The sequence below is a fragment of the Monopterus albus genome, unplaced genomic scaffold, assembly GCF_001952655.1.
Source record: "Monopterus albus unplaced genomic scaffold, M_albus_1.0 scaffold415.1, whole genome shotgun sequence".
Lineage (NCBI taxonomy): Eukaryota > Metazoa > Chordata > Actinopteri > Synbranchiformes > Synbranchidae > Monopterus > Monopterus albus.
Window position 1 is genome coordinate 65020 of NW_018128295.1, and position 19481 is coordinate 84500.

Here is a 19481-nt window from a genome sequence, read left to right on the forward strand (position 1 = left end):
CTCAAATGAAGGTGTAGAACCATCTCAGGGATGATCAGCAGAAATGGACAGCACCTAAGTTAAATATGAGTGTCACAGAGCAAAGGGTCTGAATACTTATGACCATGTGATATTTCAGTTTTTCTTTTTTAATAAATCTGCAAAAATGTCAAATTCTGTGTTTTTCTGTCAATATGGGGTGCTGTGTGTACATTAATGAGGAAAAAAAATGAACTTAAATGATTTTAGCATATGGCTGCAATATAACAAAGAGTGAAAAATTTAAGGGGGTCTGAATACTTTCTGTACCCACTGTACACTTGGCACCTGTAAGTGATGGACATGTTTGAACATGTACAAATGGGTTGTTGTTGTTGTTATCCTCTAGCCACCTAAAATTAGATGGTTGCTGTTATTGTGTGAGGAGCTAAAAGTTTTAACCCGACAACAAAAGGTTATGCAAACAGTCCTGCATTATTTGCCTACACAGTCTCTGCCCAGCCCCTATAAGTCAGGTTGTGTGGGCACGTACAAACAAAAACACATTCGTTTTCCTCTACCTAAAACACACACATTCATATTTGTGGTAATTCATGGCTTATTATATTTTCATATAGCTCAGTGATATGTCAGTGTGACAGCTGTGGTACAGTAGATGATGGATATCTGCTTCCTTTATGCCCGTACCTTTCCACTTGTAGTTATTCAGACTTGTTTACTTTGTCACAGTATAGAAATGCAGGCAGCTCTGATGACACCAGTGTAATAGCTGTGAATCTGATATTGTAGGCCTTTGCTCTGCCATGCTGTGGACACAGCACCAGTGTTTGTTGTTTTTAGAAGCGGCTTGCATTTCGCTGATAGCTTCTGCAGACCAGTGGGGGAAGTTGAAATAATTCAGAAGTTTAGTGTAGCTGAGAATGGACCAGCAAGTTAACATGGTGTTCTCACAGTAAAATGCATTCTATCCTTTATTGACAGGGTAGTGTCAGTATGATTTAATGGCACCACCAATGGTTGAAAAACAAATATCACAGAAACTGCTGCATGCGCAAGGAATGTATGTTCAGTAGGGGGGACTGCCTGGGATATATGCGCATGTGTTAGCTGTTCATACAGTATAGCAACCCCCACGTCCACTGAGGCATCACTGTTGTACTGTTCAATAAAACAAAATTGTTTTCAACTTTATATTCAGATAGACTGTGGCAGCAACAAATAGGATATTTCAACTCTAAGACCAAACGTAATTATAACACATAACAATATTACAGGCATTAGAGGCAGCAGTAAATTGACAAAGGACTTGCTGAGATAAGACAGTGGAGAATGACAATCTGGTCGTCTTGAGAGCCAGGTTGTTGGTGCCTTAGATGACCGGACAGTCTCAGTTGGTAGGCAAGTCTTCTCATCTCTGACAATGTCAGAGCAAATTTCCAAATAGGCCTTATTTGGTCAAACTGACCCATCTATCCATCATCTATACTGTTTATTCCTGAATAGGGTCACAAGGGGGCTGGAATCAATCCCAGCTGACACTGGGCGAGAGGCAGGGTACACCCTGGACAGGTCTCCAGGCTAACACAGACTGAAACCATATTCTGAATTTAAATTGGTACTTTTTAGATTTTATGTTTGTTTTTTGTTTTTTTCAGACAAAAAGTGTCATAATAGCAACTAAGACAAAAATTGTTGCAGCATCTCCACTGGTTGCTGTGCAGAGTATTCTGGGATACATGGCTGCCTTACATCTATACATGAATGCCATTGATTTATACTGTAAACGACACTGGAAAACTAAGGCTCAAGCTGTGTGTACCTGACAAAAAGTCAGCATCCTTGCCAGTGATGATCTATTTAGAAGACAGCATTGGCCTTAGTCCTAGTATTATAGGTATGATAAGGAAATGAATTATTCTAATGTGAACATGTTTGGCTGCTTTTTTTTTTTTTTCTCCAAGCATATTTTTTACATTTTGTTAAAAATGTGAAGGTTTTTGGTCACACCTCAAACTTGGAAATGTTTACTTGATAATGATGAGAAAAGATGGGAACACAACCATGAATGTTTGTAGCTAATTTCATGCTGTTCCATCCAGCAGATGTTGAGGCCTGAACCACAAATATCCATTATTTTTTTGGTAGAATTAATCTCAAAGACAATGCACAAACTAAATACAGCCCAATTGGCACATATTGAAGTAATAAAAAAACAATAAATAAAATAACAATAAATCATTAATGCCAATCTGAGGAACACCAAAGTTGGAATTTTGTCCTCTGGTGACCACAACATTTCATGGCAATCCTTCCAGTAGTTGTTGAGAAAGTTCAGTCAGATGATGGACAGAGAGCTCCCAGTGAAGCCACCACGAGTCGATCGCCCCCTGGTGGTTGGTTGCAGTATACGTCATAAATCCCACTAATGCTAGTGACTTGAGCCAAACAGGAAACTCAAAAGTATGAAGCAAATCATTTTTTACCACAGGGAATTCCTGTCATTTTAGTAGATTTTATCACACTGATTTGTGTACAAGTGGTTATTGTTCTGCTATGTTGTTTTTAATAAGTTATTTGATTATGATTAAGGGATGTATTTAGGGTGATTTGACAGCTTTGATCAGCAGCCTGATGCTGTCACTCCACTTCTGATTGATACTGCACAGAATCTGGTTGCAAAAAAAGCAAGATGGTAGCCGATGTATTAACGATATTTTGCCTTCACTTCCCTCCACTATACAAAAGTGGTGATGCAGCATCCATAGAGTCAGTGGTCTGAATCAGAGTCGTTATTTGACCAGTCAGTGTTGTCGTCCATAGTGTCACAATGCTAGTGTGGCTAAAATCCAATGATACTCTTTAGTGATCAACTGATATGCACTTTTCAGTGGCTGAAGCTGATCTTTAGAGACCAAGGAGGCTGATGGCCAATGTAAAATGCCAATATGTTATTTTTGTGTTTTGCTTTTTGCCCTTTTTGCATCAAATCAAATACAGCAATTTAACAGCAAATGAGACACATTCTGAATCTAATATTTAGGTTAATCAAAAACACTACACTGTTTAAAAGAAAAACCTGACAATGCTACCTGCAGATGTCTGCAGACATCTTTTGTTAATTGGCCTTGTGAGCGCAGACATCTACTCATGCCGAGTATCTAAAAATATTGGCCTAATCATTCAGTCTGTCACTAATACCAGCCTTGCTTTTATTAACTACTGTAATATTTTCAAATTGCATTCTCAATCTGTATAGACAGGGAGTGCTGGTTGAGCTTTTCCTCACTAATACCATTATTTATTTGATGGGTAGAACATACTGTGTAGATGTTTTGAATTAGAAATGATGGACACAACAATTACTAAGATGAGGCTTTAAAAACAGGCATTTAACAGTTGATCCATTTATCAGACACAAGTCTGCGGTTCATATTAAAGAACTATAAATCCACTCATTATGTGTTTACTTGTTCTTAGTATTGTTTAAGTTCAGAGTGTTCCTCCAAATCACTGATCAGATCTGAGTCTGTGGATTATCAATCAGGGAGCAAACACACAGACGTTCCTGTCCTCCTCGTGGAGATGCAGCTCGTATGCCAGTCAGCCAGAGGAATCCTCAGGCTTGCGGTTGAGACGAGGGGGAAGAGGAGCAGACTTGGCAGATCAAGAGGTTTCAGGCTTGGAGCACTAGCTGCATTCCTCCATGTCTCTCTGTCTTCCTTTGCTGATGCCTCTTTCTCTATCCTTCTCTGTGTGTCTCTTTCTCTCTTTCCCCTATCCATCTCTATTTTATATTCCTTAAGCGCCAGTGAGGTTGTCAGACAGGATCGTTGATGTTTCCCTCATGCCCTGGCCTCAATTGCAGCAAAATGTTTGCTTGGTCTGACCAAGCTGTCTGTCTGCAGTGTCCCCATTACTCATTTTTCTTCTCCATACAGATTCTAACAGTAATAATTTCATCTGCCTTATTTTGGTTTTTGAGTAATGGTATTGCATCTTCAGTCCCTGCATCAGTCATCAGTGGTGTTTCTTTTGTTTGATTTAAAGCACATTTCAGTTCCTTAAGGCTGTCTTTTTTGTTTTCATAGTAGTCATAAGTTGGATTTCTTTGAGACAAAATGAGAATGAATAGTCTTTGGGTTGGCTTTTTGCCTATTATTTCTAGCTGAACAGAAATGGAGTTAACTTGGGAGAGAGAATGTGACCATCGAAAGCTCTTAGCAAATGTAGCCTACGGAGAAATTAAATATAATACCCTTTTCCTGTTCCTTCCTTATTCATTAGTGTTTCTACAGTAATAGAGGTGCAGGCTCAAAAACAGATAAAAATCTCTGGTAATTACTTCTGAGTCATACTCTGTTATCTGAAAGTTGGCCCTCTAGTTATTTTTGTTGGCATGGCGAGACATAAAGAGATGCATACTGCACATGCAGCTAGATGTAGAGGGAGACAAACACATCCTCACCTCTGAGAGATGTAGCCAACGCTGACAGATGCCCAAAGCAGAGGAAGAAACAGGGATTCTCACAGTCATTAACATATTAACATTGGTAAGGGAATACAACAGCCTCGTCTGAAAGTGCACTGGTTGTAGTACAGTGCACTGGGAAACAGGCCTCTGGCTTTTATAATTTACACTTTGTCATGTTACAGTAAATTCAGTTACACATGCAGCTATGGTTTTCTGAATTGACTGTTCACAAACAATAACAGTGGTTATCCAGTCATAGCTTAGCAAATGTAAGTAATCATGGCAAGCATTAGATTTCTCCACATGCTGAGGTGATGTGCATGAGGCTGTAGTAAGAGCAATATTCTTCATTTCAACAGCCTGGCAGGTGGTTTATCACTTTCCACAACCAAAAACCAAGACCAGACATGTAGAGAATTGGTTAAGCCTTATTTATTAGCTCTAATTTAAAGAGCCAGTGGCATCCATCCATCTTCCTCCACTTATCCGGAACCAGGTCGCGGGGCAGCAGTCTAAGCAAAGATGCCCATACGTTTGGGTTTGCTGAGTCTGTCCAGGTTCCTCCCCCACCATTGGATCCAACTCACCACCCCAAGTGGTGATCATTTGACAGCTTCACCCCTCTCTTCATCCGAGTGTCCAAGACGTATGGCCAGAGGTCAGATGAAACAACCACAAAGTCGATTGACCTCTGGCCTAGGGTGTCCTGGTGCCACATGCACTGATGGACACCCTTATGCTTGAACATGGTGTTTGTTATGGACAAACTGTGACTAACACAGAAGTCCAATAATAAAACACCACTCGGGTTCAGATCGGGGGGGGACGTTCCTCCAAATCACACCCCTCCAGGTGTCACTGTTGCCACCCACGTGAGCGTTGAAGTCCCCCAGTAGAACAGAGTCCCCAGTCGGAGCGTTTTCCACCACCCTTCCCAGGAACTCCAAGAAGGCCGGTTACTCTACACTGCCATTTGGCCCATAGGCACAAACGACAGTGAGAGACCTGGATGACCTGTAACTTCTTACTTCTAAACTCTGACAAAACTGAAGTCATTGTGCTTGGGCCTAAAATCCTTAGAAATCTGCCGTCTAATCATATAGTTACTTTAGATGACATAGCTCTGGCCTCCAGTACTACTGTGAGGAACCATGAAGTCATTTTTAAAGTCTTTTTAAGTGTGAAGTCCTTTAAATCACACATAAACCAAGTCTCTAGAACTGCCTTCTTTCACCTGCGCAATATTGCAAAAATCAGGATCATCCTGTCTCAAAGTGATGCTGAAAAACTTGTCTATGCATTTGTTACTCCCAAGCTGGACTACTGTAACTCTTTACTATTAGGATGTCCCTAAAAAGCCTCCAGTTAATCCAAAATGCTGCAGCCAGAGTACTGACAGGAACTAGCAAGAGAGATCATATCTCTCCCATATTAGCTTCTCTCCACTGGCTCCCTGTAAAATTCAGAATAGAATTATGGGAGGCAGAGCCTTTAGCTATCAAGCTCCTCTCCTATGGAACCAACTCCCAGTCTCAGTTCAGGAGGCGGACACCCTCTCTACCTTTAAGATTAGACTTAAGACTTTCCTTTTTGATAAAGCTTATAGTTAGGGCTGGATCAGGTGACCCTGAGCCTTATTATCATTACTATTATTATTATTATCTTAGTTACTATTGGCCTAGGCTACTGGGGGGCCCCATGATGCTCTGAGTTTCTCCGCCCTTCGGAGGTCTGGTGTTTTGTAATGAAGAAACATCACCCAGTGCAGTGTGTTTCATAAGTGAATAAAATAATCCAGGTTGGAGACCGACAGACATTAACTTTGAGTAGAGGCAGTTCCTTGTTGGTTTTAGTCTGTAGTTAGCTAAGGCACTTGCAAACATACCAAGATGTTTTCTGCACACAGACATGTATATCAGGATCCCTGTTGATCATGCTAATTTCACATCATATCCAATTTGTTGTCTTAAAGCTGTGGTGTTTGTTGTTTGATATGATCGAGTCACTGATTGTACATGGTTTTGAGTCACAGCCTATTAGGTTGTACTATTTAGTTTTATCCTAATTACTTTCACTTGGTTTTCTTATTCTATTTTTATTCTACTTTTATTCTATTTTAGTTTCTTAAATGGTATGGGCAATCAGTATTAAGTGAGACAGAAACGGTATTTTGATTCTTCTGTATGTCCTGCACATATAGTGAATTGACAGTAAAAATCTTTGATCCTTGATCCTTGATGCCTTTTAAAACACTAATTCTGGATACTTTGTTTTCTTGGTTGTACATCCTGTCACACATCAGCTTTTAGGCATTTTTCTTTTTTTTGTAAAAAGACACCTTCACTCAATACAAGGTCAACAGAGTCCAAAGACATGCAGCTTAGGTTGACTGGTGTCTCTAAATTGCCCATAGGAGTGTGTGCGTGTGTGTGGTTGTTCGTCTATGTGTTAGCCCCCATGACCCCGTTCAGGGACTAAGCGGTAGAAAATGAATGAATGAATGAATGAATGAATGAACCGTTTTCCTCCCTGGTGGGTGTGGTTTTCAGAGTATGACACATTGCGCTCTGTCTCTATAGTAGTAAACCTTTAAGTCTGGTAATAGTCTAATTTTCTTTTGCCAAGAAATCTCACAAAAAGATGACTTTATCCTACAATGGAGTCCTAGCTCTGTATCCACAGTCTGATAAACTTCCTTCCTCTGTGCCGTAGAGCTCCATTGTTGTCCAAAACATATTAAAAACACATCACTGGGCCACACCTATTTATAATTTGTGTTTCCTCTCTGGTAGACAAAGACACTATCTGGTATAGTTTTTGTGTGGGCAAAAATGCTTTTTATGCCTCCAGCTGCAGCAGAGGCATTATGTTTTTGGGTAGTCTGTTCATCCTTCTGGCAAATATACAGTATGTCAGGAACACCTTGAGGGAATTTTTTTCTAATTTGTCACAAATGTCCACTTGTAATCAAGGATGAACTGATTAAATTTTGGTGGTCAAAGGTTAAGGTCGGTCACCTTGTGGCTGTTCCATTTCCATGAAATTGACTGGTTGGCAGAGGTATACAGTCACAAAGCGGAAATTTTACTTGTTTTTGTTTTGATTTTTAGTTTTTTGACAAAAGCATAAGGTGTTACATGTTTTTGTTTTAAACATACTTTCTCGGCTTTCCTGTGGCTATATTTTATCTTACACCAAAATAAAATGAAAGTCTGTCAGTGACCTTGAAAATGTCTACTTAACCTGTGAATCGTTTTGTTTGTGAAGGACTACCCCAGGAACAGACACCCGGGATGGAGCCGAGGGTCAGTGGCCTACCATGCAGGTGAGATTTCAGCCCTGTTTCTCTTTTCACTCTCTCTCACTCTGTTCTATTTCTCGGGGAGGACGTAGTGGTTTTTTTAATGCTTGTGGAATTCCCCTGTATTCTTGTTTGAGTGAAATCAATGAATCTGATATGCTGCCTTTAGATGCAAGCATCCACAGGGCATAGACTCAACTGGATGTTAAGGAGCCTTGCACAAAGAGATGAGGAGGATTGTAGGCAGATCAGGAGCACAGAGGGCAGATAAAGCAGAAAGTGATAACATCAGAAGGAGAAGGATCGTATCTTTATCTTTCTGTCTCTGTCTGTAGGAGTTTGGTCATATAAATCTCTCTAATAATAATAATCTTTCTAAACTGAGTTTAGTCGGTTATCTTTATCTTCACTTGTTTGTGACGACAGGCCTGTGAACACTATCTGCACAAACCCACTCCAGACATTGGCACCCCTCAATATCAGTGCCTAGAGATTAGCTGTCAGGTGCTGCCTATGATATGAGAATAGCGGCAGCTACAGTAGGTATTTGTTTATTACACCATACAAGCTACAGTACAGGGCAGTGGGTAGCTGACAGTTCTGTCAAGATGCTGTTAGTCCCTATCTCAACAGTGAGGGTAGAGGGCATGCTGGCATTTATCAACGTTATTTTCATCTGAAGCATCCCATTGTTAATCCTGCTCACAGGGATTTTACTTTGAATGATTCACGACACAAATATCATTTTCTATACTTTTCTACCAAGATGTGCATTATTTTATTTTTAGAAGAACCTCTCTTCCAGCTATCGCAACACATTTTCTTGTTCTCTCTGCACATTCCATTCATGCTTTGACTTAATATTTATCGTTCTAAACCCCGGCGTCCCTTTGTCGATTCCATTTATACTTAAGATACATTAATAATAATAACAGTTGATGCTTTGTGTCCTGCCAGGGTCTGTGGATGGTAACTTTGCTGAGTGACACATAGGGCCAGTCATTCAGAGGCTCACCATACCAGTCCCAGAGCTCTGGTGCTGTGGTCTTCCTGGTTTGGCTGCTATGTATTGGACACCACAGAAATGTGTGCGCCCCAGCACAGCTCCCATTAATCTTATTTGGTAGAGACTAAAATGATGTATGTGGTTTTCCATGCTGTGTGTATGAGGTTTGCCTTCCCATGCTTGGGCTAAGGTGCAGGCTCTGATCCAGCTATTTAAAATCAACATCCAGAGCGTCTTCTTCATGTCCCCCGTCACTTCCTCACACATTTCAGATTTACACTGACCAGATAAGAAACCTCAAGAATTGCATGCTCTTTGGCAGGATGACAGAAATGTTATGTATACTCATTATATACACAAGGTCATATGATCACAGCAATTGTTTTAAGAGAGAATGACTTTAGCTTTGTTACCTTGGTTTTCCTGCTTGGCATGAGAATGCTGTGAAGACATGTTCATACCTTTGTTTAACTTTTGTGCTTCACTTTTGTATTTGACCTCCATAAATATCTGCCAGGATGTCCTTGATATGTCTTAGCCTCATATAGACTGTTGAAAGTCATCATCACCACGAGTGGCTGTAATGGTTTGCCATTACCCTTTGAGAATACAGTGGCAATAGTTATTTTTTAATTACATTATGCAGCCTTTTCATAGTTGTATTTTGCCTCTGCAGTTTGACTACTGAGCTCAGTTCTGATCATATTTGATGTGTTTTATTGACCTTTATGGTTGTTACTTTAGCCCCAGATATATTCCAGCCATTTCCACAAGTGCTTGTTAACTACACCGATCAGGCATAACATTCTGACCACTGGCAGGTGAAGTGAATAACACTGACTGTTACAGTGGCACCTGTCAACATGTGGGGTATATTAGGCAGCAGGTAAACATTTAGTCCTCAAAGTTAGAAGCAGGAAAAACAGCCATGCACAAGGGGTGGGTGTTGGTCTGCAGTGGTTAGTACCTACCAACAGTGTCTAAGGAAGGACAAATGGTGAACTGGAGACAGGGTCATGGACGCCCACGGCTCACTGATGATGAGGTTGACCTACTGTAGATGAAACTTTTAACTTCCATTTGTATTAAAATGGATTTGAATCTTTGTTAAAAATGAGAAATACTGTACATTGGTCTCTATGAAGAGAAAGAGTCAGGGGCTGTAGTGGTGATATCACACCTAGAGTGGTGAGGCTGTTGGATTTGTCTCAACAGTTCTCTCTAACTCGTCCTCACGACTAGTTTTCACTCTTTTTACATAAGTTTTTCACTGAATTGTAGACACATGCATGCTCTTCCTGACAGTAGAACTGTGGAAGCAAATGGATTCATAGAAGATGCACAGTGAGCTGCAGAGAGACACGAGTGCCAACCAACCGCCACATTGACTCCTATGTAAACAGTATTAGGCAGGTGGTCACAATGTTATGGCTGATCGGTGTATGTCACTGATCCTTTCGTGTAGTTTGTGAGTTGTTTTTTTTTACCTACACTGTTGTTACTACCAGTGTTTGTATTGGGAACTGGCCCAGTGCAGATCTGCATCCTGTGTGTTGGCTCACATTGGCTCCATAAGTCAATGGGCCATGGGGTACTGTGGGCTCTTGTTGGCACTTGTAGGTCCTGTCAGGAGCAACCAGCCATCCAAGTAGTGAGTGCTCCTCAGTAAGCCTCATCAGCCCTGTCACACCCTACAAACCCCCCATCAGTGACTCACTATGACTCAAGACCCGCAGTAGAAGTTTGTGCCCTACCACCACCGCCACCATCCATCTCTCACCATCTACCCAACTGAAAATAATAGGGCTCAGTCTAACTTCTGTGCTGTAATCAGTGACTGGGTCTAATCTGATTCCAGCTCAGGTTTGTCAAAAACAATTATTCAATAGTAAAATGTTGTGCAGGGGGATAATATCTTCTTCTTACCAAATGGGATAAGAATGGGTTTGGATGACATCATCTCAGTAGCACAAAGAGTCTGGTGATTGCATTAACCACTAGAGGAACTGAGCATGCACCCACATCGTTTGTGTCCACACTGTGGATGTCACCAAATGACTAAAGGAATTAGGGCTGCACCTTGCTATTATTTTCATCATAGATTACTATACTAAATACTAAAATTGCCCAATCAGTCAGAAACTTAAAGTTATATTTACTGTCACAGAAAATGGAGAAATGCTGTAACTATTCACACTAGAGATGTTTGAGCCTGAAATTATTTGGTAACTTTGCGTGATTTTTTTTTTTTTTTTTTTTTTTTTTTTTTTTTTGGTTAATCTTTTTTTGGTAGGTTCTCTGAGAGGCTACCTCTCTTTTTGCAGGAAGGCCCTCATCACATTCAGCTTGTGAGTAGAAGGTCACAAGCTCACTTCTCTAACCTTTAGAAGGTATTCCAATGAATTTAAACTCATCCAGAGCTAATTTGAAGGGTGCAACTCAGGGTGGAGGGGCACTCACTTTTATATTAATAGGAAGGAGTTCACTTTTATTGATAATGAGTTTATAGCCAGATATCTTGCCAAGATGTTTAATGCAGGTTGTTTAATCCTAGGCAAAGATGCAGCAGCCTGATCAGTGTTTGATTGTTTGTTGTGTCTTGTTGCTTCTCTTTTCTTTTCTCTCTCCTCTATCCACTCACCCCAACCAGTCGAGGCAGAAGGCCGCCCACCAAGAGCCGGGGTCTGTCAGAGGTTTCTTCTGTTAAAGGGACTTTTCCTCCCCGCTTTCGCCAAGTGCTGCTCAAGGGGGATTTGTTGGGTTTTCTCTATAATAATAATTTTTAAGATTTTTAATAAGATTTTAAGATTGACATTCCCCTGGTGGCAGGATGAAGAAACAACACATTGTTAGATCAGAACCCCTTCACACCCACCGCCTCACTTTTACACAGATGCCAAGTCGTCATAGATAGGCATTTTTACCACCTCCTCTGCTGGCATAACGCAGGGTAATGGCCTCACATCGTGGGTTTGTACCTTCTGTACAGAACAGCAGGGTGGCAAAATGCTGCCCTAATCCCACCTGGAATAGGCAGTGTACAAAGGGCTAGAGTCGACTAGCTCCATTCTTAAGCACAGACCTGGACTTCCACACCCCAGCTCACCTCCAGCGCCAGGCCTCGTCACTCTCCAAAACCCTGCCCTACTATTTTTAGTCTCATTGCGCCTGTGCCGGTGTGGCTCCACTGTTTGCCTAGTGTATGGTGTTGTGACAAGGGCCCACATGGGAGCTGTAATGATACAGTGTCTCCGTCTCTCTTGTGGTGCTCAGATAGAGATTGTTTAAACAGTATCCTGAGCCTGGGACGGGTCCCATGACAACTCCATAAATATTTACCAGCAGCAGCCATGCTGCTTCGCTTGAGAAAGCTTGTCTGCAGGCTACCTCTTCAGTGTTTTTCTTTTACCCTTTTTTTTCCCTGTTGTTGTCTCTCACAACTGTCAAAAGTGTTGTTTTGTGTTTTGGTGATTTCCTTTTCATATCTTTTATTTTTTATTTTTTATTTTTTTGCAAGTGTTTTTTCTAGTGTTGCTTTCACCTTTACACATCATCATCTGACTGGAATGTCAGGATGTCCTGTATCTTAGCACCCTGAATTGTACATACATGTTGCACACTGTGGTAAACACATTAAAAGTCCAGTAAGTCAAGTTCAGCAACAGGGCATGTAACACAAGGACAAAAATGACCTCACACAGTGTATGTGAATTAAGTTTTTAAGATCTTCTCACATCAGAAAATTGACTTGGAAATTACTAATTTAATTTACAGACATCTTCAATATTGTCTCTTGCCTGTGACTGACAGTAATAGATCAAATAGGGCAAATGTTTCTGTCTCTGATTTCAGGCTGTCAAGAAATAATACAGGCAAAAGTGGGATTGTTTTTACAGTGGATTGTGATTAGCTATACATGTCAAAATTTGTACAAGAGTAAATGATGACAAGTTGCAAGTCGTTGCTTGTATGTTGGTGAGTTGGTCACCACGCCTGCAGCCAGCACTGCTGCTGTAGCTACAGTAGCTTGGAAGCTCCGTGTCTCAATGAGCAAGTGTTGATTTTGAATGAATTATTTTAATTGGTTAAGCATCAGTCCATTTTCTTCCATTTATCTGGTACAGGCTGCATCGGTGTATCGTGTCATATCATATATAAATTATTGTTCTACATATATTGCTGGCAAGTACTGAATACTGCTATATATTAATAACTATTATAACAGGTAATGCCATTCTATGTGGCATTAAAAAGTAACTTGGTGAATCATGCTGAACCTCTGCTCTCACAGGTTGATAGACCCAAATCCATTCTTAAGGAATGAATTAACTAATACTTATACTCCTCCTCTCTGGCAGATGATGGGAAGCTCTTTCACGGCAGTGGTGTTGGAGATCCCTTTGGTCCTCAGTGCGTCAAAGGCGACATCATGGGCTGTGGCATCATGTTCCCACGAGACTACATCTTGGACGAAGAAGGTGAGGGCGGAGGGTTCAGGTGGGACAATTACTGTCACTTATTAAAGCGGTTTGTGTGTCTGTGGGAGGTCCAACTCTTAAATGTATTTATTGTGGTTTAGCATAAGTCAGTTGTAGCAACATTCGGTCTTAACAGAGTTAATTTGGTTCCATGTGGTAAAGAAACGCTATGTGAACCAAGGTCCCCTGTGTGGAAGACAGAATAGTGCAGAAATTTTATATCCCTTCTTTCCTTGAGAGACAAATACAGGCTTTCTTGCTATCAGGCGGTTTCAGTACATCAGTTTCAAATGACCAAACATGTAATAACAATTTACAGACAGCAGCTAATGTTCTCTAACACTTATTAGAGCTAACCAACAAAAATAAACCCTCAGTTTGTATCATCCCTGGGACATGTTTTGCTGTCCTACTGCTCTCTGCTCTGTTTCCTCATCTGTTATTTTATCGGCCAGTTAAACTCTGGCTCAGTGTCTGCTCTGTTTGCTCTTGAATACCTTTTTTAAAGCACACTGTGCTCTGTGTTGTCCCCAGGAGACATGGATGACTGGGATCGACTGGAGGTCTGTTCGGATCATGCATGCGTCCAGAACGTCCTGTACCTCAATAACGAAGAGGAGGAAGAGGAAGATGGGGAAGAGGTCGAGCAGGGACAAGAGGGGAGGAAGGTCATGGTGAGGAATACTCAAACAGAACACAGCTTATTTAAGGTTTGCTACACATCAGAGATGGGGACTCGAGTTTGTAACGTGAGCCCCTTTTTACACAGACATCATGGAAAATTGCCAGCATTTTGACCCTCCTTCAAGGTGGCCTTTTTGATTTAAGCCTGTTTACACTGAGCTTAAAAATGCCAGCAAAATGCTGCTTCTGTGTTTGTTTTACATAGCTGCTGGAATCCGGGTACTAAAGGCGTGATGTTCCCCATGACCTCCGACGGGCCGTGTATTTCACTGCCAATTTGAAAATTAAACAAACGGGCTGTTACCTGACTTTGTTTGACATATTAATAAATGGAAATTGGGAATTATAGTGGCCATACATGCATCCAGTTTCCAGTCTCTGTGTGTGTCTGAACCCCCCCCCAGAAGCGTGCATTTTGGCTGCGTTCACACAAACTCCTTCCCACAGGGTTGTGCAGGGGTGTAGCTGTGTTTATTCGTGCTTTAGAACATTAGCACAGTGAAGCAGTTACAAAGTAATACTTTGATTCTCTGCTTCACCTTGTTCTCGTTGACACTGTGCTCTCTCTTCTCTTTTAATCTTTAACTCTAACTTTAAATTGAGCCACCATGTTAATTAACATGAGCTACAGGCAGGTTACTGTTGACCATGTAACGTTACAGGCTTGTTAGGCTACCATTACACTGGGCTTGAGAGGCTACAGCAATGGGATAATTTACAGTAGACTATAAGCCATCAGTAGTTGGCGACCCGGTCTAATTACACGATATGACTGTACTCTTTAATGCTATTGAAAAATAGGTTTCAGTTGTTATTCCATACCAGTGATGTTAGCAGTACTTTCCTCTTACCCTGAGTAAACATCAATATCAATTTATATATATATATAATATAGCAAACATCTAATCAATGCTGATACGGTATGCCAATAGTATAGGTAATGGAGAGATGAGAGTGATGATAATGTAGTATAGGGATTGAATTCCCTAGTATAGCAGTGCAGTGTTCTAAGCAGTCTGGATGGCACGCTGCAAATGATACTCATTACAACCATAAGGGACTTGACATAGACTTGCAAAAAAAAAAAACAACAACTTGTGAGCATCTCTGCTACGCATAAGTGTAAATTACATGTTATCAATATATTTACATCTCCACTTAGGGCAGTGTAGCAAACTCAAGCAAGCACTTCCTGTAGCTGTGAATTAGAACCTGCTCAACATTCAGGAGGAGTTTTGGACCACTCTTCCTACAGAACTGCTTCAGCTCAACCATGTTCTTAGGGGGTCTGGTGTGAACTACAGGTCATTCCACAGCGTCTCTATTGGTTTCAGGTCTGGGATCTGACTGGGCCATTCCAAAAGGCAGAGTTTGTGTTTCTGAAGCCATGCTGTAGTAGATTTACTGGTAACGCTTTATCAGGTCATGGGTTACAGCGTACATAGCCCACGTTTAGAGCCTAATCCCATGTAATAATGGTGTATCTGTACAATATATTCCAATACATACATGGAAGTCCAGGAGACCAACATGCAACATTTGAGGAATAATAGGAAAACAACCCACGGAGTTGAAATGTAATTATACTGCAAGTGTTTTCTAAGTACAGAGTATCTATTCTAAAATTGAGTGTTTATTTTGAACAAAGAATAACATTGATGAGGTATCACATTAAATGTGCTGCTGGATTGTTTTCAATGTAACACAGGGCACAGATGATTTACACATTGCTAGTTTCAGTTTTAATTTTGATTTTACACACCCTCAACTTTTTTTTAATTGGGGTTGTACAAGTGCAACAAAAATAGTAACAGTGCTGAAAAATAATAAAATAAAAAAAAACTGGATAACTAGATTTGGAAAAGGATCACCCCCCCTGTGTTAATACTTAGTGGAGCCACCTTTTGCTTTAATTACAGCCTTGAGTCTGTTTGGATACTTCTCTGCTGACTTGGCTCACCTAGACTGAGCAGTGTTTGGCCTCTCTTCCTTCGGCGTTCACCTTTTTCTCCTTCAGCCACCGTATTTGGCTTCGGGTTGTTCTCACGTTGAAAGGTGAACCTTCTTCCCATCTTCAGATTTCTGGCAGAGGGCAGCAGGTTTTCCTCAAGAATCTGATGGTACTTTGCTTCATCCATCTTCCCTTCTATCCTGACAGATGCTCCAATCCCTGCTGAAGAGAACCCACAGTAGGATGCTACCACCTGAGGTGGCCACTTTTGGTCTCATCGACCATAGCACCTTTTTCCATTTGGCCTCAGAATCTTCTGGGTGCCCTTTGGCAAAGCTTAAACCATGGATGACAGGTGAAGTTCACAGACGCTTGAGAGCTCAGGGTGCAGCCTTTAGGGCCGGTGACACCGCAGGCCTAGCAACAGCAAGAGTCAACCTGTCCCGTGGAATCAAGGAGGCAAAACGCCAATACAGCAAGAAAATACAGTACAATACAGCAACACTAGAGGTGCACAGAGTCTCTGGAGGGGCATCCAAACCCTCACAGGCTATAAACCCCCACCATAGTAACATCTTTCTGCTGAACAGCCTCAATGACTTCTTTGGCTGCTTTGAAACACAGAACAACACACCAGCACAGAAGCAATGGGCTCAGCACAGGGCCTCCGCAGGGGTGTGTGCTCAGCCCATTGCTCTTCACACTGCTGACCCACAACTGTGTGCCAACCTACAGCACCAACCACATTGTCAAGTTTGTGGATGACACAACTATAGTTGGCGTCATTACCAACAATGATGAGGCCAAATACAGGAGTGAGGTGTGCCAACTGGAACAGTGGTTTAAGGACAACAACCTCTTCCTCAATGTGGGGAAGACTAAAGAGATCTAAAGCATCCACCACTGACCATTGACGGTGCTGTAGTGGAGAGAGTGAGCAGCACCAAGTTCCTGGAGGGCACATCTCTGAGGACCTCTCCTGGACCATCAACACCACATCACTGGCCAAGAAAGCTCAAATGCGCCTCTACTTCCTCCGCAAACTGAGGAGGGCCAGTGCCCCACCCCCATCATGCACTCCTTCTACCGGGGCATCATTGAAAGCGTCATCACTGGCTGCATCACTGTGTGGTACAGAGCCTGTACTGCCTCCTGCAGAAGGATTCTGCAACGCATAGTGAAAACAGCCAGCAAGATCATTGGTACCCTTCTGCCGTCCCTTATGGACATCTTCAACACCCGCCTCACCCGCAGAGCCATGAGCATTGCTAATGACACCTCCTACCCCTCTCACTCCCACTTCAGACTTCTGCCTATAGGGAGAAGGTATCTTGAGTCTTCAGGCCCACTCCACCATCCACCAGGCTGTGAGGATGCTGAACACTGTTCACTACCTCTGCCCCTGGACCGTAACCCACCACAGAACATAAAAAGACTACCCCTACTGTTGCACAAACTCAGTACATTCCCCCTTTTTGTTATATTACATGTAAATCTGCTGCTGTTGGTCATTTGCACTATTGTCCATGTACATTTCATAAGCTATTATGCATCTCATCACCAACGCCCCTGGTGATGCTGACCACCTGATAGTCTTCTTGTTATTTGCACTACTGTCACTTTTTGCACATGGTTTTGAGTTTCTTCATAGCCTATTAGGTATATGTACCATTTAGTTTATCCTTATTACTTGAATTCAGTTTTCATATTCTGTGTTTATTCTACTTTTACTCTATTTTAGTTTCTTAAATACTATGGGCATTCAACATTAGGTGAGAGAGAAACAGTATTTCGATTTTTCTTTATGTCCTGCACGTATAGTGAATTGACGGTAAAAATCTTTGATCTTGATCTTTAACCAGACTTTATGTCCTTTCTTGAGGAGGGATTTTTTTCTTGCAACCCTGTCATACAAGTCAGACTTGTGGAGCACTTGTGATATTGTCGCATACACAAAATGACCACTCTTTGCCATGAAGTCCTGCAAGTCCTTCAAAGCTGTCGGCCTCTTGGTAGCCTCTCTGACCACTTCTGATTCTTTTCTATACCCACTGTATATTCAGAACCTCCACTGTTTACCTTTGTTGACAGCTCCTCGTAGAATTCACTTCACAGCAGTATTTCATATTACTTACAAGAGTAGAAAACACTAACTTGCATCACAATGGTTACTTTAATATTCTGGTGTAAAATGGCTCCTGTGGGACTCTTCATTGTGACCAGTCCACACACATGCCCATCTCACTGTGCAAATGTCTAGGCGCTTGAGATATTAATGATTTTTTTCCATCATGTTTTATCATCAGGGAGCTGTCAGAATTTTGCATCTTGAGGACTGCAAACACACAGCTCAAGTCATGAAGAACCAGAAACCTTATTTCTATAAAAGTTCCATAAAATGCAGTAAAAACTAAAATCAGTCATTTAATTTCCTTGAACTTTTATTTAACTGACAAAAGTACAAAAATATTTTCAGTGTTTTCACTGATTGACTTTATGGCATTTTGTAAATATAAACAAATTTAGAGTTTAATGCCTGTAACATACTCAAAGTTGGGACAGTAGCTAAATAAACCTGAATGTTTTGTAGACTATTCCAGTAACACTGTTTTGGAAGCTTCCAGAATTAGGCTAACTGGTAACAGGTGAGGGTATCATGACTGGGTATAAAGGGAGCATCCACCAAAGTCTTTACCAACAAGGACGGGTCATGGCTCACAAGTTGTGCCCAACTTCATGAGACAGTTATCAATCAGCTCAAAAAGAATATTTCTCAGTGCAAGATTATTGTCAGTGTACACAGAAGCGTTCTGTTCAATTCAGATTCAGTGAATCTGGGGACATCTCAGCTACACTTGACCTGCCTACAGGAAGAGGAGAATCAGACAACGGCGACCATGAAGTCTTGTCTGTAGCAATAATATAAATAGAATAAAACTGCAACAGTTTTTATTCTCAGTTCCCAAAGATTTAATAGTGTCATTAAGAGAAAAACTCAGTCAGTTAAATAAAAGCCCAGGTGGATTAACAGGTGACAGATTTTAGTTGTTTTTTTTTTGTTTTTTTTTTTGTCCATTTTGGGAAATTTTCCAACTTTTATGGAAATGGCCTTAGTATGCTCAGAGACGAGAAGAACATGGAGTCGAGAGACCAATGGTCTGACCCCCTCAGAGTCCTGAGAGTCGGCCTGGGGTCACATGAGGATACACATGGATCAACAGATGAACCGTGGTGGGACAGCCTCCCTGAGAAATCCCTGGAAAACTGTGTGAAAAGAACTACCGTAGGAGATGGCCCTGTTTTAAAGGGTGGTCCCAACAAATATAGATTTGATGTTATTTTTCTGTTGACTGCTTTGTATAAAGTTAATCAATAAAAACTGTTCATGCAGTTTTTCTGACTGCCAGTCTCTTTACACTCTAATCGTACAACCACTTCATGTTTCAACTGTTATTTGCTATTGTTTTAAGTACTGCGGTTTTCACTTCGTCTTGACTCGTAGCCGCTGGACCGACTTGCCTGCACGGTTGTGCAAGCAGAGGCCGAGGGTCACTGAGCGGGTGTGGGTGCATGCGGTGCTGAAACCTAAGTGGGTGAGAACAGAATGGTGC

General features: G+C 41.4%; 1 protein-coding gene across 2 annotated transcripts in view; it reads left to right on the plus strand.

Moving 5' to 3' along the window:
* Positions 1–19481, plus strand: part of LOC109951865 (SPRY domain-containing protein 3-like) — an 80546-nt gene that overhangs the window by 55937 nt on the left and 5128 nt on the right. The window contains exons 8-11 of one of the 2 annotated variants that reach the window (XM_020586594.1): positions 7718–7775; positions 13116–13235; positions 13770–13909; positions 14125–14160. In XM_020586594.1, coding sequence (XP_020442250.1) covers positions 7718–7775; positions 13116–13235; positions 13770–13909; positions 14125–14145 — 339 coding nt within the window. In that variant the 3' untranslated portion in view covers positions 14146–14160. Of the gene's footprint in view, positions 1–7717; positions 7776–13115; positions 13236–13769; positions 13910–14124; positions 14161–19481 lie in introns of those variants that run through there. The other variant, XM_020586593.1, reaches the window with a different exon arrangement.